Source organism: Pollicipes pollicipes, unplaced genomic scaffold (genome assembly GCF_011947565.3).
Source record: "Pollicipes pollicipes isolate AB1234 unplaced genomic scaffold, Ppol_2.1 Scaffold_6138;HRSCAF=7277_pilon_pilon_pilon, whole genome shotgun sequence".
NCBI classification, from domain to species: Eukaryota; Metazoa; Arthropoda; class Thecostraca; order Pollicipedomorpha; family Pollicipedidae; genus Pollicipes; species Pollicipes pollicipes.
This window is the reverse complement of record NW_023596818.1, coordinates 31,152,742-31,178,361: the sequence shown is the minus strand read 5'-3', so window position 1 is coordinate 31,178,361 and position 25,620 is coordinate 31,152,742. Positions and strand designations below refer to the sequence as shown.

The following is a 25,620-nucleotide window of genomic DNA, read 5'->3' as shown; positions in this document are numbered from 1 at the left end:
AAGCTGTTGTTCTGTGTGTTGGCAATCAGGATATCATCTTGAAGCTTCAAACTAAGCGTAGGTGTCAGCATATTCATTATGACGCATTAGAGTTGGTTACAACGGACACTGCCTTTAGATGCGACGGTTAAACTCGGACGCAACCGGATGAATGGAAAAGTTTTGATTATATCCACCTGGCCTTGCCTTCCTCGGAAGAAACTGCAGCAAGTCGCATCCGGCCGTTCTATTAAAGCTCTATGCAGAAAGCAATGCTTTGCTCTATTTAAAAGCACATCCAATCAGGAACTCAGATTAATCGTGGTGAATACGCCGCCCGCTCTTCTAACATGTGATCTAGCGGATGTTTGCCACGTTAAATTCACTTCAAGCAGCACCATGATTGCAGCCTGCATGCGCGATAACACGGGCGACTCACACACTGTGGCTCGGGCTCAAGCCACGTGGTGTTTTCGACATGCATACACGCCGACGTATGTAGGTACTTTTGTAGGTCACCTAAACTTAATGTCACATAATGACACTCGATTGGAATGAAAAAAGCGCGCCTCTATTTGCTCTGATGGTCTTTGTGGCATCACGTCCCTTGAACCAATGTGTGTATCCAGTAGTCAAATCATTGCTGTTCGTGTTAGCTCACTCCCGTTGTCCGTGTTCTTTTCCGCCAAGCTTATGACTACTCGTATAAGTTCCCAACGGATCGTCTACGTCCAGTGACCCTTCGTTTGATGCCCTAAGTACTGGGAGCTTTTTGGGAGGACAGCGACCTATCTGTGCGATCGTTTGCACGAGCGATGGAAAGGTCATTATCATGGAAAAACGTGATGCTTTCGGACCACTCTTATAAACTAAAATGTCGTCACCGACGGCAGCTGTTTCTTCCACTCACAATTCATTATGCCATAAAGAACTGGCAAGACACCTAGCATGTGATGAAATAACTATACTTCATTACCAATGACTTTGCAAACAGTTTATGATAACGTATGCCGACCCACCGTGTTCAAATACCAGAACAGCCATGGTATATTCTGTACCCGTATTCGTGCTCTGTACTCCTGAATTATATTACCAAATTCCTGGATGTATTTACATGCAACTTTACAAACAGCGCTGAGCTGGTGGCTATTCCGAGAACCCCACCAGGTGACGAACCTGCTCGTGCCGTCTCACCAGAATGGGCGGCAGCGATCATCTAGTACTTACATGCAAGCGCCATCCTCGCCAGCGGCGCCGAGTATCTGTCGTAAGCACCTAGAGCGGTGTGTCGCAGTGTTTCATGCGGCTGTTTTTCGGCTGTGTTTGGGCATGAGATCGACGATTAGCCCCTCGTCAGTGCTGGCAATAGGCGATCGGCGCTGTTGGTTGGAGGAGCCGCAAGCCTGTGGGGCCGCCACCCTTAATGAATTTTTAGCGAAGTCCCTCTCTTTAACGGGTACTTACTGATCCGGTGGGATCTTCATTCGTCTTTAATTGAAACAAAGGGGTTTTGAAATTATGTATGGGGGATTTCTACTCCGTATCTAATGAGGGAAGCGCCGTTCTACCTGGGCGAGCTAGGTCTGCGTTGAATGCCGGCCCGCCGCCTCAATCGCAGGTGTCACGCGCGGGACTTCCTTTGAAGTTGCCGCCCGTCTCTTCTGGTACATTAGGTCGCGCATCGGTTTCATCCCGGCGTGTAAGGATAATTTTAGTAATTTTATTGCAATTTCTATGCTAAATTTGTGTAATTTCTGAGGGGCAGGCGTCGGACGGACACGAGCGGCGGCGCCTTTGATGTCCGCCGCCCCTCGCCGTGGGAAAAACGCGTGCCGCCGGGCCGCAGCCGGCCGGCGAGCGCGCGCGCCGCCGTGCGCGCTCCCGACTTGAAACGGCGCCGACCATTCATCGGCGATCTGCACGCGTTTTTTGCGCTGCGGGCAGCTGTGCGCGTGCGTTGCACCGGCGGGGTCTCTCGGCGGGTCTCGTGAAAGCCGAGCTGGCGAGGCCCGGCCGGCGCTCGCGGGCCGCCATGCGTACCGTTGGCGCATACCCGCGTAATAAGGTAATCGCGGCGCGGCGGCTCCTTTGAAGTTTTACGGACAATTAGTCACCGATGTATATTATCCGCGCCGGCCGGCGGCGACCGGGCGGAGCGGCGAGCGAGGCGGCCGGTGCGCCTCCGACGCACACCGACATTGCAGCTCCGGCGATCCTAGTTCGGATTGCTTCCATTGCGGGAGGCGGCGGTTGTACGCTGGCGCTGCAGGGGTGGGTCGTATGTCAGGCGGCCCCTTTGAAGGGCGCTTGATCCGGCATCCACAGTCGCTGGGCTGTGGGCGGCGAACGTCGAAGCACCATGCAGGGACGCGGGCGGTGGCACGGCCGACACCCTCATTGTTGGCGGACGGTTACGTGGGTGTGCGCCTGCCCCGCCGCCGCCCCCGCCGCCGCCTCTGCCCCCGACGCAGCGGCACGGTATGTGTCGGGGTTGACGGGTGGCCTCGCTTCAGTGCGGCCGGCGAACCGTGCGTACCGTCTCTAAGAGGAAGCCTGAACATCACATCAGAAAATCAACACTCTCGTTTCTTGGACATTTATGAATGACTCCGCGGAACAGCATGACGTGGGGTGCCCTGGGCGGGTCCGGACGGCCGTGTTCCCGAAAGACAGCGCAGCACACGCTCCCGACCTGAGCGGCCGACAATGTCGTCATCCTCACGCCTGAAGCGTCGCGCTCCTCGAAGGGACGGAGCTGAAGCCCCCGGCCGTCGGTCATAGTTTTTGGAAGGCCATGACGTCATCACTGATCATTTCCATGTATATTCCTGACAAGGGCTACCCACGTATTCCTGCGTTTACTTATTTTGCCTCCATACCCACGGCCCCGATATGGCACCTACTCCGTACTCGGGACACTTGCAGCGCCAACTTCCGCCTGCTCGGCGGCGGGTCGACAGCTGATTCCTTCTTTCCCAACCGTTTTCTCGAAACGTTTGCGTTAGTCCAAGCTTACCTAATTTGATGCGCAGACCTTCTCTACAATTGATAAAAAGGTACAGCAGTCCGTTTACGTAGACAAGTAAGGTTGATTAATTTCGTGATGCCCCAAATCACTTATTTCCTTCGTGCCAGTCACGAGGACAGGATAAGTCAGAGCTCACTTATTTGAAGTGGAGAAGTTTTGGCTTCAAAACATTACGGAGACATGCTGGGGGATGAGGCAGCTGCTGACATATCGCAGCGCTGACGGGGCGCCTCGGAAGACGTTCTGAGCATATGGAAATGTTTTGGGAGATGAGGCAGCTGCTGGCGTACCGCAGCTCTGAACGGAACGGCTCAGCAGATATGAACACACGGAGATGATTGGGAGACCAGGCAGGTGCTGACATATCGCAGCGCTGCACGAGGGCGCCCCAGGAGACGTTCTGAGCATATGGAGATATGCTGGGAGATGAGGCAGCTGCTGGCATACCGTAGCTCTGAACGGAACGACTCAGCAGGCATGTTGAACATACGGAGATGTGTTGTGAGACCAGGCAGCTGCTGAGATACCGCAACGCTGCACGGAACGGCTCAGCAGACATTCTGAAAACCAGAAATCAGAGGGGTAGCCGCCAACGCGCGAGGGCTGCGGGTCATGTGGATGTGGTATACGAGGTGGAACGTGCGGATTCATTCTATGTTATATACAGGCATGTCAATGAACCTTACAACCACCTATGTTACACACATGAGCGTACATTTACATGATTGTACATGGCGGGCCTAAACAACGCTCGTAATGCCCGGTAGCAACACTTCGCGCTTGGTTGACGTTGGACATGTGTTGACACTATATGGTAGAAACTGGATAATTTTTGCGCCTTCTGAACCGTCTGAAGCTTCCATTTCGTACTACACGCCTTTGGGCGCCCTGTATTACTCATGGTTGCGTTTGCAAATGTCGTAAGAGCAGAGAGCTGTCGGTGTCAAGAACCCCGTCGACTTTTAGTACCTACTAGTCTAAACCAACGGACACGCAGGTTGCTAGCTTTTGAGTAGCAAGCGTTATGTCACGATGTCGTAGAATCGACGCTCTTATCATCGCTACCTTCCTGAAGTGTCCCTCGTTAATGAGCTCATCTCATCACCAATTTCTTGCAGTCCTTCTCGCCACCACTACGACTTACTCGCGTAACCCCCGCCCCCCCCCCCCCCACTGGAGACGGGCGGGAGTTTTTCATAAGTACTATTCCTCGCTCCTTCCTCCGCCAGGGACGGGCAAGTGCATCTTGTGTAACCTCTCGCTCCTTCCTCCGCCAGAGACGTGCGAGTGCATCTTGTAACCTCGCTCCTTCCTCCGCCAGAGACGGGCGAGTGCATCTTGTAACCTCGCTCCTTCCTCCGCCAGAAACGGGCGAGTGCATCTCGCGAGCCGTCAAGACGCGCTGCCTCAACAAGCTTGAGACGCAGTACCACCTGGACGACGTGGCCGTCCGCTGCCAGCTCAACTTCCTGCCGGAGGTGCGCGTGCGGCCGCCGGCGCTGCCACCTAGCGGCGGCCCGGCGAATCTGCTGACGTGTCGGCCGCTGCCCGGATTCGGGCTGTGTCCGCGCCTGCGCCCCCTGGCGGAGACCAGTACACTGCTCTGCGACCCGAGCAGTGACAACCACCACCGCTGTGACACGACCCACTTCGTGGAGACCAGGTTGTGTGGCGAGACCAAGTGACATGAGAGGTGTAAGGCCTGGGAAAGGGGAGAGACATCTGGTGGTAATCACGACGAAGGAGGGAAGCTGCTAGCCCGGTCCCTCCATAGGTGTTGTCGGGAAAACGATTTCCGGTCTGGTTCAGTGAAGCTTTTGTTTCACCTGGCAGGCCTACCGAGTCACACTGAGGCTGGGTGCTAATACACCTTCCTGAACCTCAGCGAAGGCGGTCGAGCCTGCCAACAGAAATCCCCTTTGTCGTGAAATGCGCCTTGTGATGACTGATGACATTCATGTTTCCGTCTCGTGACCACGCAGCTACGCCCGGCGTGCCCTCCCCCCCCCCCCTCCCTCCTGACCCGGCCACCGCCCCTCCTGATCCGGCCGCCGCTCCTCCTAACTCTGCCGCCGCCCCTCCTGACCCGGCCTCCTTCACTCTGACCCGGCAGCCACCTCTCTTGACCCGGCATCCTCCCTTCCTGACCCGGCAGCCACCTCGCTGACCCTGCCGTCGCCCTGCTGGCCCCGCAGCCACCCCTCCTGACCCGGCCTCTAACCCTCTTGACCCGGCCGCTGCCCGCAGGTGCCGCCTCTTCGAGACGTGCGACCAGGCCGTGCTGCTGTCTGGCGGCTGGAACCGGCTGCACAGCGACCAGCGCAGCAGGATCAACATGCTGCACATGTACCGCATGCTGCACCACACCGGCTTCCACAAGCACAACATCAAGGTGTTCTTCGCCAACGGCCACGACAACCCGGATGGCAGCGGTGAGTGGGTCAGAACGAGGCATAATGTCACTGTGGCATGGTGTCCGTCTGTTGGTGCGTGGCAAACAGTGCACTTGACGCCCGCAAGTGAGCAAGGCGTGCCTTTTACACATTGTGGCTCTTACTCTGGATGTCGTTCCCTTTGGGGTGGTGAGCCTCGTTCTCTGTAAGCTAAGCCACAAATACCGGACTATGGAGTATTTTTGGTTAACTAGACCGAGGATGGCCACGAGCGTGAGCGTGTGTGTGTGTATGCACAATCTCCGCTCGAGGTTGGCCGCGAACGTGAGCGTGTGTGTGTATGCACACTCTCCGCTCGAGGATGGCTGCGAGCGTGAGCGTGTGTGTGTGTGTATGCACCTCTCCGCTCGAGGATGGCTGCGAGCGTGAGCGTGTGTGTGTGATGCACACTCTCCGCTCGAGGAAGGCCGCGAGCGTGAGCGTATGTGTATGTGTATGCACACTCTCCGCTCGAGGATGGCCGCGAACGTGAGCGTGTGTGTGTGTATGCACACTCTCCGCTTCATCCGTTGCGGCATCAACACCGCACTACGTAGTTCCGTCGCAATAACCGCGGTGCCACCACGCCCCGCCCCCTAGCATTCCGCACACACCGCGCCCTGAGAAATCAACCATCGCGTCATCGTCACCCGTCACGTCACGGTGTGGTGCGTCACGCCCACGGCCGGCGCCCGCAGATGAAGCCTACCCGCGCACCTATCTGCACGCGTCGGCGATGAAGCTGGGTCTGCGCTACCACCTGCGGAAGATGTGCGCCGAGCCGCACTGCGTCGACTCGCTGGTGGTGTACCTGAACTCGCCGGCGGCCAACGACGGGTCGGCGCTGCTCTGGGACGCTGACGGTGACGGCATCGTGAGTCGACCCGCGCGTCGGTGACGCTCTGACAGCGAGTCTGACACTGAGGCTGAGTCTGACGCCGACACTGGCTATGGTGCTGATACTGGCTCTGGTTCTGACACTGACGCTGACTGATGTTGGCACTGACATGGCTACTGGCACTAACTAAGTAAAAGACACACCGGCGTATTACAGAAGAAACGCCAGTGACGCTTACACAGACACGAATGTGAACACCGACAACCATCACAATAACACAAACACAGGTAAAGTGAGACGGACATGTCAGTGGATTACAACAGACACACTCGTAGACGGCTGTTCAGTGTAGCAAAGCGAGTTGTATTACAAAAAACGTGTGTGAGCAACGGATGTCTCGAATTCTAAGCCCCTGATATTTCAGTGCAGAGACGGGACGCGGTCCTGTGCAGATATATGTAGTACTGCCCCACCTCTACCGCGTTCCGTGGTCGCCACCCAGCTCAGCCCCCCCCCCCCCCCCACAGGCGTCGCACCACGAGCGGTACCGTGTCTCGGAGCTGCTCTCGGACCTGGAGTCGTGCGCCGCGCGCCAGGTGCTCCTGCTCGTCGACCAGAGCTTCTCTGGCCGCGTGGTGCGCGCCATAGCCAACTCGCCCAACCACGCCAACGTGCAGGTGGCGAGCGCCGGCAGCGCCGACGAGTACAGCTGGGGCGGCGAGTTCACGCGCGTGTGGAGCGCCACCAACCACTCGCGCGCCTGCACCTCACATATCAGCAAGGTGTGTGGCGCTGCTGGACGGGTGGAGGCTGCGCTTCGTGGGCTCTGTGACTTGGGGAGGAGGACGAGAACCTTTGGTTCCGGTGGGAGAGCCTGGCTGATTTGGATTGAATGAGTCAGGTGAATGCTTGGATGGCTGTGTGCTACGTTTGCTCTCGAGCGCACCTTATGACGTGTTTCTCTTGTGACCTGTAAATATGGCTCGCTCCAAGCTCAAAGTCTAGTTACTGCTGATGCATTCTTCTATGCCATTGCCTCTTATAGTTGATTTAAATCTGCCATTGTTGCGTGTTTGCTGCTCGGTTATGCGACAAGCACACCAGTCTAACGGCGCCGGGGGCTGCACCTGGCTTCTTCGGCCGCGACGTGTTGTTCCGCGCGGACGCCGCGCCAGCCCAGCCTCGTCTGACCACGGCGCCCCCGCTCGGCAGTCGCTGCGGTCAGCCGTATTCCGCTCGCACCCGGAGAGCGCCTCCGGCCCGGAGGTGCCGCCGGCGCTGACGCTGTTCGGCGCGCCCTGCGACATCACGCCGGCGCTGACGGCCGCCGAGCTCAACAAGAGCTACCGCGGCTGCCAGAACCTGCCCATTACCGTGTGGTTCCGTGGGCGCGTCGGCCGGCCGGCGGCCGCCTCGCTCGAGCAGCTGGTTCAGGAGGCGGCCACCAGGCGGCGCCGATCGCCGACGGCGGCCGCGTGGCGGCGCTAGCGTCGCGGCCGCCCGTCCGCTGGCGACACGCCGGCACTCAGATGTTTATTATCCGTGGTGTTCAGGTACCAGAGATCGTGTTGTCGGTGTTGTGGCGTGAGAGGAGGGATGGGTGGCTGTTCCGTGCTGGATGACCTCGCGACGCGGGGTGCCCGGTACGGATCGTGTGATGCCGTGTGAAGGACGGTAGTACTGAAGCTGGAGGTACTCACCGTACGGCTACACGTGTCGTGTATTGGTGTATTTAACTCGCTCTGCTGAGCATGTATGCCGTTGGAGCCGGTTCGTCAATGTGTAGCAACGACACTTGCGGTGGATATCGCTAGTTCGTTAGTCCAGCGCGTTACGTGCCCTTGTTCGAGTCTAGCAGATTCGGGCAGACGGCACATCACCACCATTGCGCTGACACGTGACGTCATTCGGATCACGCGCGCCCGATCAGTCATCGGATAACTTCCTAATCACTCTTAGCGTATTGACCTCATTATCATCCATAAGGAACGTGGGAGCACTCACATTGTAACACCGTCCTAACGTTACATGTCGGCTCGCAGCGCATCGCGATCAGACGGATGTTTCCGTTGGTCGTGCGCTGCTGGCTTACTTCTGGTGAGGTTCTGGCCAAGGGGCGGCAACCAATTTGAGGGGGGACGAGGGTGGGATGGGGGGAGGGGGGTTAGTTAGTGTCATAGTCACGGTTTGGAGCGGAGGGAATAGTGGTGGCCAGCGTTCGGCACGGACTCGCTTGTTCGTGTTATGGTCCCATACATTATAGCCAATAAACTCGTGTCGTATCTGAGAATGTTATCTCCAGCGCACGTAGGATGGGCGGCCTCAGTCACTCACGGATGACGCGGCCGGAGGTGCGGTCACTCACGGATGACGCGGCCGGAGGTGTGGTCACCCACGGATTCACTAACGGATAACGCGGTCGGAGGTGCGGTCACTCAAGGATGACGTGGCTGGAGGGGCGGTCACTCACGGATGACGTGGCCAGAGGTGTGGTCACTCACGGATGCCGCGGCCGGAGGTGCGGTCACTCACGGATGACGCGACCGGAGGTGCGGTCACTCACGGATAACGCGGCCGGAGGTGTGGTCACTCACGGATTCACTCACGGATAACGCGGTCGGAGGTGCGGTCACTCAAGGACAACGTGGCCGGAGGAGCGGTCATTCACGGATGACGCGGCCGGAGGTGTGGTCACTCACGGATGCCGCAGCCGGAGGTGTGGTCACTCACGGCACTCACGGATGACGCGGCCGTAGGTGCGGTCACTCACGGATGACGCGGGCGGAGGTGCGGTCATTCACGGATGCCGCGACCGGAGGTGTGGTCACTCACGGATGACGCGGACGGAGGTGCGGTCACTCACGGATGCCGCAGCCGTAGGTGCGGTTACTCACGGATGACGCGGCCGTAGGTGCGGTCACTCACGGATGGCGCGGGCGGAGGTGCGGTCACTCACGGATGCCGCGGCCGGAGGTGCGGTCACTCACGGATGACGTGGGCGGAGGTGCGGTCACTCACGGATGACGCGGGCGGAGGCGGGGCGAACACGAATCCTTTCGGCGAATACAGCGGGACACGTTACAGCACATTGGTAGTTGTCTGCCAACTCATGTCTTAACGTCCCTGGCAGGTCGTTAGACGTACGGCCCAAATAATTATCATAACGTACGTTCCAGCATGAGCCTAAGAAAATCTGCTGAGAGACCCACGACCAACTATTTATTCTTTGGTGTGGTCAACAGAGTTAATGCACCATAAATGCGTGTCCAAGTGTCTGAGATGGCCAGCGCACACTCATGGGGACAAGTTACGTGGGCGATAAAGCCCACGCATAACTCCGTGACCTCAATACAATGATGCAGCTGAAGACGACGAAAACCGCGAACAAAAGCTGGTGTATGTATTGTAAAGCAGTGAAGCGCACGGACAGCACTGTTAACTTTCCTCAGGGGTAAGGGGAAAACAAATTTAGATACCTAAGCAAATCTGGAGCTTTCCATTCCATCCTCCCATCTAAAAATCTAGAAAAGTCCACGAATTTCTTCCGCTTTTTCAAAATCGCGCATCAGGTACATATGGGACCTCAACTCTTTCTAATCGGAAACTTCTCCTGGTCCGGCGAGACCTCCAATTTTCCATGATAATTTTTATGCACCTGATGGCGCTTCCTCTGAATCATCTAAGGCCTTCTGTCGATAAACTGAGTGCGATGTCGGCCTTGTATGGCCTTCCGTGGGGCACCCACTGTTTTCCACGCGCTTTGCATGCCGCCCTCGTGAATTTATGAAATGTCTTGATCACGTGGGTTTCCTATGTGCAGGACGGGTCCACTGAAATTTAAGGGGGAAAACGATATGCTTGCACTCTTTAGCCAGTGGCGAGCATTGCTATCCTGGCCGCGTGGCAAGTTTTGATGACTTGGAATTCATTGAAGTGCAATGAATTTACAAAATTCCAAGTCTCGCTACGCAGTTTTTCATTTCCGTCCTTTTCCTCTCCATTGCCCGATCTCTTTCTGTTGCGCTGAATGTCATCGAATGTGACAAAATTGCAATATGTGTTATGGGTAGGACGGTTACGATACCGGATTATCAACAACAAAGAAACTATCATCTCGTAACGACACAAGCCAGAGCTTAAGCGTCAGCAACGCGCCCATATATGCTTAGCCAGGGACAAGCGTCACGTAGAAGGCATCACCGCAACTACGCTGATCAGCAGCTGTCGTTTCAGCACTCGCATTCCAGAAAAGTGGATCAGTGGAACGCAACGAAGTCACAAAACGTTGTCTATTTCGGAGTGCAGAGAACGCCTTTGAACATTTCAAAGGGCAGAAAATACAATGAGGTATACAAATTGATTCCCAAAAAGTAATACCAAAAACGTATCTTCAGCGGGACATACAGGTTGGCCATATGCCAACCTTAAAAGGCAGTGCAGGCTTAAAAACCTCGCACGCACACGTTTCTCGGAGCGCTCAAAACAAGAAAATTAACAATACTGTTGGGCGACGATCAGCGAGGCACCACGATTCCCGATTGCAAAACTGGCCGACAGCACGCACCCCGCGTCTGGCCCGCCGCCAGACGCAGCCGACCACCGGAGCACCCGTACGTCCGTATCTAACCTCAGAGCAGCCCGTGATTGAGCGGCAAAATCTGCCTACCTACCTTGGCCCAGCCGCCACGCGAGGGCAGTGGTACAGAGCTGCCAACACGCCAGGCGAGTACCAAACATGGCCGGCAGACCTACTGGCCCGGCAGAGCTCCGCATCCGACAACCGTGGGTTAAGTACACACTTGCCCGGAGCGTCACGAGCACCTCGGGCGTCAGCCGTCACCACGAAGGCCAGGAGCACCTCGGGCGTCTATTGTCACCACGAAGGGCAGGAGCACCTCGGAGGTCAGTCGTCACCACGAAGGCCAGGAGCACCTCGGGGGTCAGTCGTCACCACGAAGGCCAGGAGCACCTCGGGCGTCTATTGTCACCACGAAGGCCAGGAGCACCTCGGGCGTCAGTCGTCCCCGAAGGCCAGGAGCACCTCGGGCGTCAGTCGTCACCACGAAGGCAGGAGCACCTCGGGCGTCAGCCGTCACCACGAAGGCCAGGAGCACCTCGGGCGTCAATCGTCCACGCGAAGGCAGGAGCACCTCGGGCGTCAGTCGTCACCACGAAGGCCAGGGCACCTCGGGCGTCAGTCGTCACCACGAAGGCCAGGGGCACCTCGGGCGTCAGTCGTCCCCACGAAGGCCAGGAGCACCTCGGGCGTCAGTCGTCACCACGAAGGCCAGGAGCACCTCGGCGTCAGCGTCACCACGAAGGCCAGGAGCACCTCGGGCGTCAATCGTCCACGCGAAGGCCAGGAGCACCTCGGGCGTCAGTCGTCCCCACGAAGGGCAGGAGCACCTCGGGCGTCAGTCGCCCCCACGAAGGCCAGGAGCACCTCGGGCGTCAGTTGTCACCACGAAGGCCAGGAGCACCTCGGGGGTCAATCGTCACCACGAAGGCCAGGAGCACCTCGGGCGTCAGTCGTCACCACGAAGGCCAGGAGCACCTCGGGGGTCAGTCGTCCCCACGAAGGGTAGGAGCACCTCGGAGGTCAGTCGTCCCCACGAAGGGCAGGAGCACCTCAGGCGTCAGTCGTCACCACGAAGGCCAGGAGCACCTCGGGGGTCAGTCGTCACCACGAAGGCCAGGAGCACCTCGGGCGTCAGTCGTCACCACGAAGGCCAGGAGCACCTCGGGGGTCAGTCATCCCCACGAAGGCCAGGAGCACCTCGGGGGTCAGTCGTCACCACGAAGGCCAGGAGCATCTCGGGCGTCAGTCGTCCCCACGAAGGCCAGGAGCACCTCGGGCGTCAGTCGTCCCCACGAAGGTCAGGAACACCTCGGACGCTAATGGTCATCTATCCCCAAGTACAGGTACAACGCATCCTATTGCCTTCTACACGCGGCATGAGCGGCGGCCGGCTGACGACGGCGCACCGAAGCCGGCGTCGGCCATCCGCCATCTGTTGCCCTCTCCAGACGAGACAGGCGGCCGGTGTCGCAGGGCGTGAGTGGTGAACATCCACCGGAGCTTCACGTGGTTCTGTCCATCTCGCCGAGCAGCCGTCACGTGACGCAGGGAGGGGCGGCGGCGGCGCGCTGCCGCCGTGGACGGGGACGGGGACGCGGATGGCCGGCGGCTACAGCTGGTCCACCATGCGACTCATCTCCGGCGGGGCCTTGCCCAGCAGCGCCAGCAGGCGGAAGGTGTGACGGACGGCCCATAGCTTCACAGAGTCCACGCTGTGACAGACGAGACGACGGTCAGTGTACTGTGTAACAGGGCTGACGTGCAGGGAACCGCCGCTCCACACTGTGCACGGCATCTACTTTATTGTCATATTGACGATTAGACTGGGAAGACATACCGCAATGTGATAAATTACTAAAATAAGTTTTTTCCAAATCCGCGTTGAGCATTCCGTTAACGGCACACTCGCGATGCCCGTACAGAAACGAAGACCGCCAGGTGCAGGGGGGGGGGGGGGGGGAGGGGGCGCCCACGGGAGGCGCTGCCGGACCGGCCGGCCGGCCGCGCCACTCACAACAGCCGCCAGTCGAAGACGAGTCGCTGCCAGTAGCCGGCCAGCTGGGAGCGCAGGCCACCGCCCTCCACGCGGAAGGCGCCCTGCGTGGCGCTGCGAGCCATCAGCCGGTACCGGTCCACCTGGCTGCCATGCTCGGCCGTGATGGCGCGGATCAGGTTCATGTTCCTGCCGGCGCCGGGAGGGCAGGGGTCACGCGGCGGCGACGGCCGGCCGCTGCCCGCACGGCACGCTATGGCCACGGGCTGCCCCACAGCGCGCGCGGATCGGTTCGGTTACGTTCATAGTCCACAGTCCAGGATTTTCCATACCCTTGAGTTAAAAGTTGCCAGGACCTGGAAGCGTGGGACCCACAGGCGCGCTACAGGCGACAGGCATATACAGGTGTGTATAGGCACAAAAGCCGAGTACTGCTCGCGTAGTAATGCACCTCTCTGCAAAGCAAACTGAAGCCATTTCGGGACGGTTGTTTTACAGAGCTTAAGCTGTCACGGCAAAGCGCCTAAGTACAGTGTAGTTGTTACTTCATGCAGCGCTATCTACCCACCCCCGGCTACAGAGGCCCTCTCTCTATTACCGGCTCCCACCCACTGACTAGGAAACACCGGTCACTTCCCAGGTGCAGTTCTGTCGTGTCCTCTTTGCCCCCCCCCCCCCCCTGTTAACTATGCCCGCTGAAGCGACTCCAACTACCGGCCTCGCTGGACGGACGCGGGGTAACCCTGTCCACTGGATGAGTGTGCAGAAACATGTGTCAGGACGGTCATGAGTGGGACCGGTGAGAGGACAGCGCTCAAGGACCTGTGGGAAAGGAGGAAGGCAATGGATTTGAGGGGGCCGTCAGTGCAAAGGCCATTCCACAACAGCCAGACTGAATGCTTGCATTAACTGACGCAAGGAGCAGAAGATCCGGGCAGTTACAAGCAGCGGCTGCTTAATGTGCAGAGTCGATCACTCGTGATAAGTGTGGTTTGACGCGGTGGAGGCTCTCCGCCCACAGCGCGGGATGCAGGGGTGCGCGGCTACGACGCGCGGCTCTGGGTCTCTCCAGCCACCGGGCATAACTCCGGTCTCAAGCAGCCAGCGTGTGTGGGGCGAGGGGGTGGGTGGGGTTGGGGTGGAGGGGGGAGGGGGGAGCGCAGCACAAAGCAGCGCGTCAGGGACGGTGAGCCAGCGGAGGCGGGCCGGGGGACACGCCGCGACAGCCCCTCCTCGAAGCAGCAAACCACTAAGGTAGAATCTCGACAAGCGAACATGCATCATGCGCGTGACAGCAATAGCGACAATATGCAGGACACGGCTTCTACGGCTACTCGAATGCCAGGGCAAGTCTAAGTGAAAAGTAGCAGTACACGGGGCTACGTTGTTTGAAGTGTCATCAATTGACGTGGATGACCGTAGAATCTGGGTCCTGGCTCTCAGCGCACACAAGACCAAGCCAATCCCGCACCCACACGCCCATCCATGCAAACATGCTACCGACATACTAGGACTGGACACATGCGGTTTGCTTAGCCGGGTTTCAGAGGTCAGTGTGGCAAGCAAGCGTAATGAAAAGGCGCCGAGTGCGAGGAAATAGCGATACTTTGCTTTCATTGGCGCTGAGTGCAAGGAGAAACTGAGCCGGACTAGTCCAGTTCACAGAATTACCATACAATTTCCACGTCAGTGGGATATAAGCATTGCAGAGCATGAGGCCAAAGCATAAAGGTGTTGCCAGAACTATAGCCGTAAGTGGGTGTCGTGGGCGAGAGCACAGATGACACAGGGCGTCATTGGAGGACCGTAGGCGGCTTCGGCCAAGCAGCCGGCGCGTGCGCGACGGCGGGCAGACGGACAGGCGGCGCCAGGCGGCAGGCGGACAGGCGGCGACAGGCGGCAGACAACGGCGCCGGGCGGCGAACAGCTGGCAGACAGCTGACGGCACACAGACAGGCGGCGCCAGCGGCGGACAGGCGACGCCAGACGGCAGATGGCTGGCGGACAGCTGGCGACGGACGGCTGGCAGGCAGCTGTCGGCAGTCCGACGGCGACCGGCCGGCAGGTTGTCCGACGGACGGAAGGCAGACGGCGGGCGGACGGACAGCCGGCGGACGCCGGCGGACGCCAGCGGACGGACAGGTGGCGCCGGGCCGTCACGCGGCTCCAAACGAGCAGACGGCTTCAGAACAACAGACGGCGGAAAGCTAGCTCCAGACGGACGGCAAGCGTCAAGCGGACAGACGGCGGAGGGCTAGCTCCATGTGGATAGGGGGCTCCAGCTGGACGGACGGCGGCACACGGGCGGGAAGCGGACCGCTATTATCAGACCGGCAGACCGCGCCGGGCGGGAGCGGAGAGCTCAGACGACAGGCCAATTTTCGAGAGCTTACGGGCACCGAGTGCTTGATTAAAAGGCACTAGTCCAGCCGGATAGCTGTCGGGTTCGGCCAGCTGAGCACAGCCCCGGCATGCTGTACCAAATGGAGGTGGGTCACGAGAGGCTCCAGCGGCGCCCATGCCAGACGGCGAGCCCGCGTGCGCCGGCCTGATTTTCTGCACAGCCGGCGCCAGCTGCGCAGGGGTGAGCCGCAGCCGACAGCCTGCTCTCACCGGCTGGCTGGAGCGCATCGTGCTGTTGTTAGCAGGGGCATTCGTGGAAGCAACGAAGCGATCGCCGACAGCCAACGGATTCAGCCGATGGGAGGTGACGTCGGGTGACGAGCATGACACCACTCACATCTCGTCCTCCTAGCTATCGTGCATCAGAATGTGCAGTGTAAGCCGAAGAAGCACAGTCCATCGAGAGAAGAGAAGCCGGTGGCCGCCCGGCTCCCTGGCCCGTACATAGTACAGTGACCCGTCGCAGAGCCCCGTACGCTGCACTGGGTCGCCAATCCGTCTCCGTGGCCTGTACACTGCCGGGCGCCGCCCAGCGCCCGCCGCCTGACGTGCGGCGCTCTAGCCGCCGTCCTGTACACCGCACGCGGTCAGTGGTCCGCCGGAGCATCCGCATTCACCAGCGTTCACCGGAGGCCTAGCGAGACCCCGACCCGGCACCGCCTCCGCCGGTAACGCCGCTGTTGCCGCCGCCGGTGACGCCGCCCGGCGGCGGCCGGCGGCAGCGGCCGGCTCCTGCCGCCGCGCGCGCCACCCACCTGATGACCAGCAGGACGGAGCGCGGCAGGCGGCCGCCAGCGCGGCCGAGATCTGATCGAACCGCTCGGCCGCCTGGCGCCGCATGTACTTCGAGATCGCCGGCGGCGGCGTGGCGCAGCGCGTGCAGCGCCGCGCCCGCCGCCCGCCGCGGCAGCGGCCGCTGCAGCAGCATTTCACACAGCAGACAGTAGTCGCAAGAGACGGACCGCAGCGTCACCGATTCTCGCGCACGACCTCTCACGCGGGCGGACGCAGTCTCTCGGCGAGACTGCAGTCCGCGGGACAGACCGGACGGCCTGTGCGACGACTGCAGACTGCAGCGTGCGAGACGGACGGCCGCCGGCTCCACTGACCGCATGATCAGCGCCAAGCGAGGGGCGGCAGCGCGCGGACCGTGTCCCAGACGCGGAAGTGCAGGTCGGTGACCCCACGCCGTCAGCTCGGGGGTGAGCGGGCTGGGCGGCCAGGCGCGGGCCGCGGCGTCCCAGAACAGCGCGAAGAAGTCGCCGCTGGCCGTCGGCGCCCCGGCGGCGCCGGCACCAGCCGCTGGGTCAGTTGCGAATCAGCCAGCAGGCGGTAGTCTGGGGGCAGGCGCGGGCGCTGCCTGGGTCAAAGGTAGGGAGGGAGAGTGGGCCGCCCCACCGGGCGCGCGCTTGCGCAGGCGCGGGACGCCTATGCTCCGTCTGTGGTGTGCCGGGCCTACCTGTCAACCTGGTACCCGAGTCAGGGGCTTCCCCATGGGCAATATGTCCCAGGTCTGTCCACGAACGGACGCCTTGCACGGGACTTCCTCCCTGTGAACAATTACCTACCACCCCCCCCCCCCGGAGACTAGGTATGTGCCCAGCGTACCTCACACCAAAAATATCTCATTGGGGATGTTGTTGAAGGCTTCGCGCATGCGTTCGCGGGCGTTCTCCCAGCGCTTCTGCATGGCGGCCCCGGTCTTCTTTGGACATGGTCTTCCAGGCGTTGCGGTCAAAAGCCTTCGGGGCCGCGCCTTGCCGAGGAACTCATTCTCCTGTTTGGAGCCGGCCGGCGGCGCGACGTACTTCTGCGCCACGAACATGCAGAAGAAGCGGTACTCGTCTGCAGACAGGGGCACACTCACCGTCCAGCTGCCGCCCCGGCGGTGCGGGCGGCCGGTCTGGACTCCGCCCGGCCTGGTCCAGTCCGAGCCGCCCCGTCACGGCGTCACGTCACGGTCACGGCCCAGCAGGCGTCTCACTCGCACGGGATGTCACGTGATCGCCCTGATCACCATCCAACGGACACCACGTGACTAATGATCGTGGTGGATCGTGATTAGCGACCTCACACGGTCGGTGTGACCACGCTCAGGCTGATGTTATGATATCAAAGTGACGTAATCGGCATGATCTTTGCACGATCCGTCCGCTCATATTCGATATAACCACCGGTCGTGAATGATCTCAGACACAACGGAACCCAGTCTCTACCCTGCGGCAGACGCCATCACATGCATACTGCTGTTTGGAGGTGAGGTCTCCTGCTCCTGTCCCCTGTTTGGAGGTGAGGTCTCCGTCTGCCCCTGTCCCCTGTTTGGAGGTGAGGTCTCTGCTTGCCCCTGTCCCCTGTTTGGAGGTGGGGTCTCCGTCTGTTCCTGTCCCTTGTTTGGAGGTGAGGTCTCCGTCTGCCCTTGTACCCAGTTTGGAGGTGAGGTCTCCGTCTGCCCCTGTCCTCTGTTTGGAGGTGAGGTCTCCGTCTGCCCCTGTACCCAGTTTGGAGGTGAGGTCTCCGTCTGTTCCTGTCCCTTGTTTGGAGGTGAGGTCTCCGTCTGCTCCTGTCCTCTGTTTGGCGGTGAGGTCTCCGTCTGCCCCTGTCCTCTGTTTGGAGATGAGGTCTCCGTCTACCACTGGCCCCCGTTTGGAGGTGAGCTCTCCGTCTGTTCCTGTCCCCTTTTGGAGGTGAGGTCTCCGTCTACCCCTGTGCCCTGTTTGGAGGTGAGATCTCCGTCTGTTCCTGTCCCTTGTTCGGAGGTGAGGTCTCCGTCTGCCCCTGTACCCTGTTTGGAGGTGAGATCTCCGTCTGTTCCTGTCCCTTGTTCGGAGGTGAGGTCTCCGTCTGCTCCTGTCCTCTGTTTGGAGGTGAGCTCTCCGTCTGTTCCTGTCCCGTGTTTGGAGGTGAGGTCTCCGTCTGCCCCTGTACCCTGTTTGGAGGTGAGATCTCCGTCTGCCCCTGTCCCGTGTTTGGAGGTGAGGTCTCCGTCTGCCCCTGTACCCAGTTTGGAGGTGAGATCTCCGTCTGCCCCTGTACCCAGTTTGGAGGTGAGGTCTCCGTCTGCCCTGTACCCAGTTTGGAGGTGAGATCTCCGTCTGCCCCTGTACCCTGTTTGGAGGTGAGGTCTCCGTCTGCTCCTGTCCTCTGTTTGGAGGTGAGGTCTCCGTCTGTTCCTGTCCCGTGTTTGGAGGTGAGGTCTCCGTCTGCCCCTGTACCCAGTTTGGAGGTGAGATCTCCGTCTACCCCTGTCCTCTCGATGCAGACGCACGCCCGTCCAGTTTCTTACTCCGAAAACGACAGGAGTGGCATGCCATAAGCAGCAAAATGTCTTGAGATGACCTATGTCCGGCGCAGGCATCTTCCTCCTTGTAATCCCCGCCCGACCTCCCATGATTGACGGCACCATAAACCGAGCGGTCATAACAAAGTGACCACCGCCCAGTCATTGCAGACTACAGTGCACATACTGAGTCCCCTCATTCAGCCCTCCTCACCGAGCTGCACAGCGTTTGGGTGTCCCCATTTGCCCAGATCTTACGCGGAGCCTGCTAGCCCAAGGACAACGCGACATCGCTCCTCTCCGTACCATACTCAGACAGAGCCCAGTCTACTGCGGTCCAGGCCACCGGCTCCGGCAACATGGCCAGGGCAGCGACCCCTCAGCTCCAACGACGGAGTCTCTCTCACATACGGCGGCTCTTAGCTACAGAAGGCCCTTTACCCTCACGCAGTCGCAAGGCTATCCGCGGTCAGACATAGGTCTAAGTGACGTCATTACAACACGGCATTGAATCCCTAGTTTGCGAACAAGGCGTTAATATGCTGTCATCCAGGTGGAAAAGTGGCAAGCATACATAACACTCATAATCTGAGAAAAAGCCAATAGCATGACTGCATTCAGCACCCAATACTTTATGAGAGATACAACATGATCGCTGACATGCTTACGATCATTTAAAACGCAAACCATCACATCACGCGTAAAAAACCGGCAAATATACGCCAAACGAATGCAAAGCAAATTTGGAATATGATGTCCTTATACAAAGTTAACCCCCACCTCACCGTGAACGGGCGTCGCCGTTTCGGTTAGTTTAGAGACACTGCTTCGCGGCTGCGTCCCACTGACGTCACAGCGGGAGTCTCCTTCTGCAACGCCAAAGTCTCGTGTTGGTACCGCGAGCCGCGCGGCCGGCCGCTCACCTGACACGCCCAGCTGTTTAGCGAAGCGCGCCATGTTCGGGTGGTCGTTGAGCACGATGGCCTTCCACAGGTTTGGCGAGCGATGTGCGCACGTTGTCGGAGAGCCGCTGGTAGAGGCCGTGGTCCAGCAGCACAGTTGCCGCCCGGCCGTCCCGGTCGCGCCGCACCAGAACTGGAGGCGGCGGAGGCGGGGTCAAACACCGGGTCGGGTCGGCCGTCGGCGGTCGGAGCCGTCCCGGTCGCACCGCGACAGGACTAGACGCGGCGGAGGCGGGGGTCAAACATCGGTCGTCGGCCGTCGGCGGTCGGATGCACGGCATGTGTCACATAACTGAGGGTACCAACCAAAACAGACGCAATAGACAATGCAACAGAAGGCATACATCACGCAGTGAAACATGTTGAGTCGCACAGTTGGACGTGACCTGTATGTGGCGCACCGGGATTATTTGCGCAGAGCGCAGAAGCCCTTCGCCCCGCGGCGCATGTCATCAGTCACATGGCGAGCATCATCAGTCAAAAGGTTGGAGGAGATGGTCGGCCATATGACATACCACAAGGTTGGAGGAGACGGTCGGCCACATGACACACCACGATTGGAGGAGCAGGTCGTGCCATATGACACCCACAGGTTGGAGGAGACGGTCGGACACATGTCACACCAAAAGGCTGGAGGAGACGGGCAGCCACATGACATACCACACGGTTGGAGGAGACGGTCGGCCACATGATATACCACACGGTTGGAGGAGACGGTCGGCCACATGGCATACCACACGGTTGGAGGAGACGGTCGGCCACATGGCATACCATACGGTTGGAGGAGACGGTCGGCCACATGACACACCACAAGGTTGGAGGAGACAGCCGGCCACATGCACACCACGAGGTTGGAAGAGACGGTCGGCCACATGACACACCACAAGGTCGGAGGAGACGGTCGGCCACATGCATACCACCAGTCACACATCCGACAGTGAGAGCAACACACTGCGGAGAGCGACGACCGGCGTGTTTCAAGCGTGACATGGCTCGTTCCGCCACAGCGCATCACCGTCGCATCAATACGACTGTCCCACATCAGACCCACCCACTGGAACGAAGCATCCAGCCAAACAGTCCAAGCCCGCGAGCGTGACTGCGCACGCTGACGAGTGAGGGGCACACGACACCAGCGCCGCGCGCCCGCCCGAGCGCGCGAGCGCGGCCCCCACTCACTGTTGCCCGGGTGGGGGTCGGCGTTCACGAAGCCCGAGTGGAAGATCTGCTCGGCGAACGAGCGAATCAGCTTCGTGTCGACGGTCGGCGATGTCCAGGCCCAGCGCCTCGATGCCCTCGCGGTCACTGATTTGACGCCGTCGATGTACTCGGCCGTCAGCACCCTCTGGCGGGACGCACAGCGGAGAGTCAACAACAGCGGAGAGTCAACAGTCAGTGAGGGAAACACAGCGGACAGCCGCTGATATGTGCAGAAGGAGAGTCAAGAGGAGTCACCGGAAGGAAACAGGATGCTCAGCTGACACCCGCTGATGAGCGCAAAGTGACGAGTCGAGTAAAAAGTCAAGAGCGTCAAGAGCAGTCTTAAGGGGGGGGGGGGGGGGGGGAACAAAACGGACGGCCGACATTAGCTGCATTAGCATTAGCATTACCAAAGTAGACTGTCATGAGTCGCTGGTGGAAAAGAGCGGCCAGCCAATATCCGTTGATGAGCACAGAGGGCAGAGTCAAGGAATCACGGGGGGAGGGGGAGAGCGGCCAGCCACGCCAGGTGATGAGCAAAGAGGGAAGGGCCCAGTCAAGACCCACCGCCGAAGGCCGAATGGCCAGCTAGCACATGCTGTCGGACAGGGAGCTGATAATTCAAGTCCCCTCCAACTATGTAAGCGTCCGCTATCCGGCGCAGACTGCACAGGCGTCTGGCGCCCGCACCGCTGCGTGATCCGCTGTCCGACGCAGACTGCACAGGCGTCTGGCGCCCGCAACGCTGCGTGATCCGCTGTCCGACGCAGACTGCACAGGCGTCTGGCGCCCGCAACGCTGCGTGATCCGCCCTCCGAAACAGACTGCGCAGGCGTCTGGCGCCCGCACCGCTGCGTGATCCGCCCGACAGAACAGCCCGTTCGCGAACCGGCACCATCAATCATGGCAACATTGTAGCAGCGATGTGACAGCGTCGCGTGCCCATGCCCAGTGCCAATCAAAACATCGCTATCAAACTGGGCGTCCTGTCAACAGCATGCATGCCAGTCGGTAAAGGCTAAAAACCTGCGCGCACGCGAGGACGCAGCCTTAAAAAAGGCGACTGCCGGTAACATTCATAGCACAATGCATGTCAACATTACGAAAGAAGGTTCGCGCCACTGCAGCATGCAAAGAACATAGCTTCAATTAATCCTGCCTCAGACGCCCCCCCCCCCCCCCGCAGATCAGCGGAGCCGCGAACCGCACCCCTCGCGCCCCTGCCGCCGGGGACTGACCAGCGACGTCTTCTCCCAGTGGACTGTGGGCACGTGCACGAAGCTGAAGTGGGCCAGGTCCTTGGCGCAGCGCTCAGCGTTCCTTGCTTCGTTCACGAAATCCAGCTCTTCGGCGAGCGTCTTCTTCAGGTCCTTCAATCACCCATTTGAGCGTGAACTTGGGGTGCATCCAGGAGATGAGCTCCAGCAACAGCTCGATGGTGCTGATGTCGCCGTGAAAGCGGTCCTGCAGGTCGATGTACTGCACCTTCACCGCCACCTGCCGGCGGGACGGGGCGGGGCCTGTCGTGACCGGATCGGTACCTCCTGAGCCACATTCGCTGACGCGTCACACGCCTACACCATGGGTCACCCAGTGCTTGCTGGCCTTATGCCAGCTCTACAGACGCGTGACAGCGCAGCGAACGCCACGGACCACTGCCGGCGGCATTGGTTTAGCATGCCGTTCAATGCAGTACGTTGTGCAAAAGGCCATTGCGCAGGGATAGCATCGTGGAAGCGAGGGAGAGGACAGGGAGGTCAGTCAGCAGTCATCTCCGGAAAAAAAAACATTGAGGCTTGATGTGCGTGCGCGCTTACGGTGCGTGGCAGGAGATGAGGAAAAAAGACTGCTAAAGGACACGGAGGTATTAAAGCAAGATGTGATCAAATACGCAAACCATGAAACCTGCGTGTGACACTGCCGACTATCCCAACCGTCACACAACAATACCTGCGTGTGACACTGTCGACTGTCCCAACCGTCACACAACAGTACCTGCGTGTGACACTGTCGACTGTCCCAACCGTCACACAACTGGTACCTGCGTGTGACACTGTCGACTGTCCCAACCGTCACAAACAGTACCTGCGTGTGACACTGTCGACTGTCCCTACCATCATACAACAGCTGTCAGAGGGCGCGGCAGGCGACAGCACGACCCCACATCTCAGATGATCGCCTCGGGGCAGAGATTGGAGGAGGGTAACGTGCCGACAGTGCGGACGATATCGTGTTCGCCACGTGCAGCGAATACCGTGTGTTGTCCGCTGCCCATACTGGACGCCAACCTCTCAGGCAAACCGGTAAAGCATGTCACCACGCGCCATCGTTTGTCCGCTCATCGTTCACCATGTCTTCCAAGCTGCGGCAAGTTCTCGTCCGGCTGTTGGCTGGACGAGCATCATGCAGCATCTGTGGCTGTTTTCGCCGGCGGCCACCGCCCACTCTCACCTGCTCGCACTGTGAGTCCTTGGCCTTGAACACCTGCGCCAGGCTGGCGGGCCGCCACGGGCTCCGGGTCGAACTCAGCGAACAGGTGCCAGGTGCGATCGGCCGAAGTCCTCCATGAACAGCTGGCCCACCTCATCGGCCCGTCTGTTCAGGCACTGTCCTGCAGCACCTGCAGCACGGCCAGGACACGGGCTCTTGGCTGACTCCCTGGGACCACGGCCGTCCCGCAGACCTTGGTCTGCAAAGAGCGGACGCGCGGATGGCGCGTACAACGCCCCTGGCGCCGCTGCGCACGCCCGTCTTTTGCGCGGAAGACGCGCGGCTGATCATCGGAAAAGGACTCCGCTACAAAGTGTACTGCTTGAGGCACAAAACAACAAGGCAATGTTTCAAGTAGACTACAACCGCCCGCTATCCGCTACTTCCTTCGCATGAATATGACATGGTCGGCGGACGGTGGCAGCTGGTCCGGCCCGCTCCACGGAGCCCCTGCCACCCACCTTAAGCGTGTTTGAGGTACTCCTTGGGCAGGATGTGGTTCATGGACACCAGACCTTGGCCAAGCTTGACGTAGAGGCCGCCGTTCTTGAGGCAAGCCGACGAGAATGCGCTGGGCCGACCGCTGGTGGCAGCCCAGACATGGCTTTCTCGTACTCCTCGCACGTGTCGTCCATGCCGCGTGTCGACCACCAGTAGTCGAGCGAGATGTGTGGCGCCCGTCACCACCGACCTGCCGTCACGTGTGACGTCACCATCTGACGTTACGATCATCGCGTGTAACGTTACGATCTTCACGTGTGACGTTATGATCACCGCGTTAGACGTTATGATCATCGCGTGAGACGCAGCGATCATCACGTGTGGCGTTATGATCATCGCGTGAGACGCCACGATCATCACGTGCGACGCCACGATCATCACGTGCAACGCCACGAACGACGGGCGAGTACGCGGTGGCAGCACCAGGAAAGCACGTGACGCGATCGCGAGGGGCGTCATATGCACTGTAAATGGAGCATGAGGTCACGAGATTAATCACCCGCTACTGACGTAACGGCTTCTGATACAACCATGGCCGGGGAATATTGCCTTGCACCAAGAGCCAAGCGCGGGGGTCTGCGCACTCCCACAGGTTTAACCCGAGGCGGAAGGCGGCTCCGTGTCTGCGAGACAGCACGGCGTACTCACGAGGTGACTCACATGGCGGAATCACATGCACGCACAACACCCGCACTGCCGTCTTTTCGCCTCGATGCTGTGAAACACTGAATAAAAAACCGGCCCGCAGCTTCGAAAACGAACAGCCGTGGGGCCAGTTTCCATAACCATTCATCCCCGCCCGTATTTTTGGTAAACGCCGTGTACTGCGTAGGGAAAGAGCCAGGCGAACTCGCGTCGGCAGCCGATCCTTACCGAACGAAGCGCCCGATGCCCTCGTACGTGACTCTGAACTGGCGGCGCCCGATGTCGTCCAGGGTGGCGTAGTAGACGCCCGGTACTACCACGCCACCTACCGCCGCTCCAGCCAAGCTGTACTTGAGGAGTCTGCCGACAGAGCGCCGCGCCGGGGCGCCGGCCGCCGTGCTCATCTGTCGACATGACAGCGGCAAACTTGCCAGCTGAGCCCACCGACGGAGCGCCATGGCCGTTCTGCCACGCTGGTAACAGATTCTAGCAGGCAGTGTTCTGAAATGACACAGGCGTCGTCTTATAGGCAAACGCATTTTAGACAGGCTTTATCGCTCTCCTCCCCTCCCCTCCCTATCCAGCACCAGAGCAAATGGTGTCGAGTCACTCACGTTCCAACAGGCCAGTAACGCACCGCAAGCAAAACCCCCGGCATTAAGGTCGTATTTCCCACCCAGCTAGCGTTACAAGCGATGCAGGCGGAAGCCTCCGGTGACGGCCTGCACGCTCCCAGCTCTGCAGACGAGCGAGCTGCAAAGCCCAGCCAGCAGTTTCGCCGGCCGGGTGTAAGACAGACGGCCCATCGGGCGGCACTCCGGGAGGTGCGTGCCCAGCTCCGTGGCCGGCTCAGCCAACCGCGGGACGTGATGGCGTTGGTGGGGCTGACGCGGCGGGCAGTGAAGCCGGCGATCGTCTTGAAAGGGTGACTCTCACTCGGGTAATACTTGCAAATGTCAAACAAACCACGAAGTTGGAATGGGTCTGTTCCAATCAGCATTCGTATGCGGGCACGTGCGCGATAACTTTCGCCAACACACCCGTACATAACACACAAAATAACTGGCGACAGTGATACATGGCGCAGATGTGCGTCACGTGGCCCACGTATCACCGACCGGCCACCACGACGTGCGTCAAACGGTCCTCTGTGCGAGCGACTCACAGCCGTGCTCCCACGCGCTTCACGCTGCTCACGTGCCGCACCTCGTCACTTCGCTTCGCCCTCGGCGGGTCCGTCAGCCCGGCCGCCCTCTCGCCGGGCTCCACAGCACCGTCCTGCCGTACCCTCGC

General features: G+C 59.8%; 1 protein-coding gene and 1 pseudogene across 1 annotated transcript; one reads left to right on the top strand and one right to left on the bottom strand.

Moving 5' to 3' along the window:
* Positions 1-1,526: 1,526 nt before the first annotated feature.
* On the top strand, positions 1,527-10,903 carry LOC119105572 (uncharacterized). Its single transcript, XM_037229033.1, has 7 exons — positions 1,527-1,560; positions 4,373-4,670; positions 5,255-5,439; positions 6,138-6,313; positions 6,805-7,059; positions 7,490-7,725; positions 10,864-10,903. Exons 1-7 carry the CDS (start codon positions 1,527-1,529, stop codon positions 10,901-10,903), a joined length of 1,224 nt encoding a protein of 407 aa, XP_037084928.1.
* A 1,064-nt stretch (positions 10,904-11,967) lies between these two features.
* On the bottom strand, positions 11,968-25,620 carry LOC119105916 (putative aarF domain-containing protein kinase 5; annotated as a pseudogene).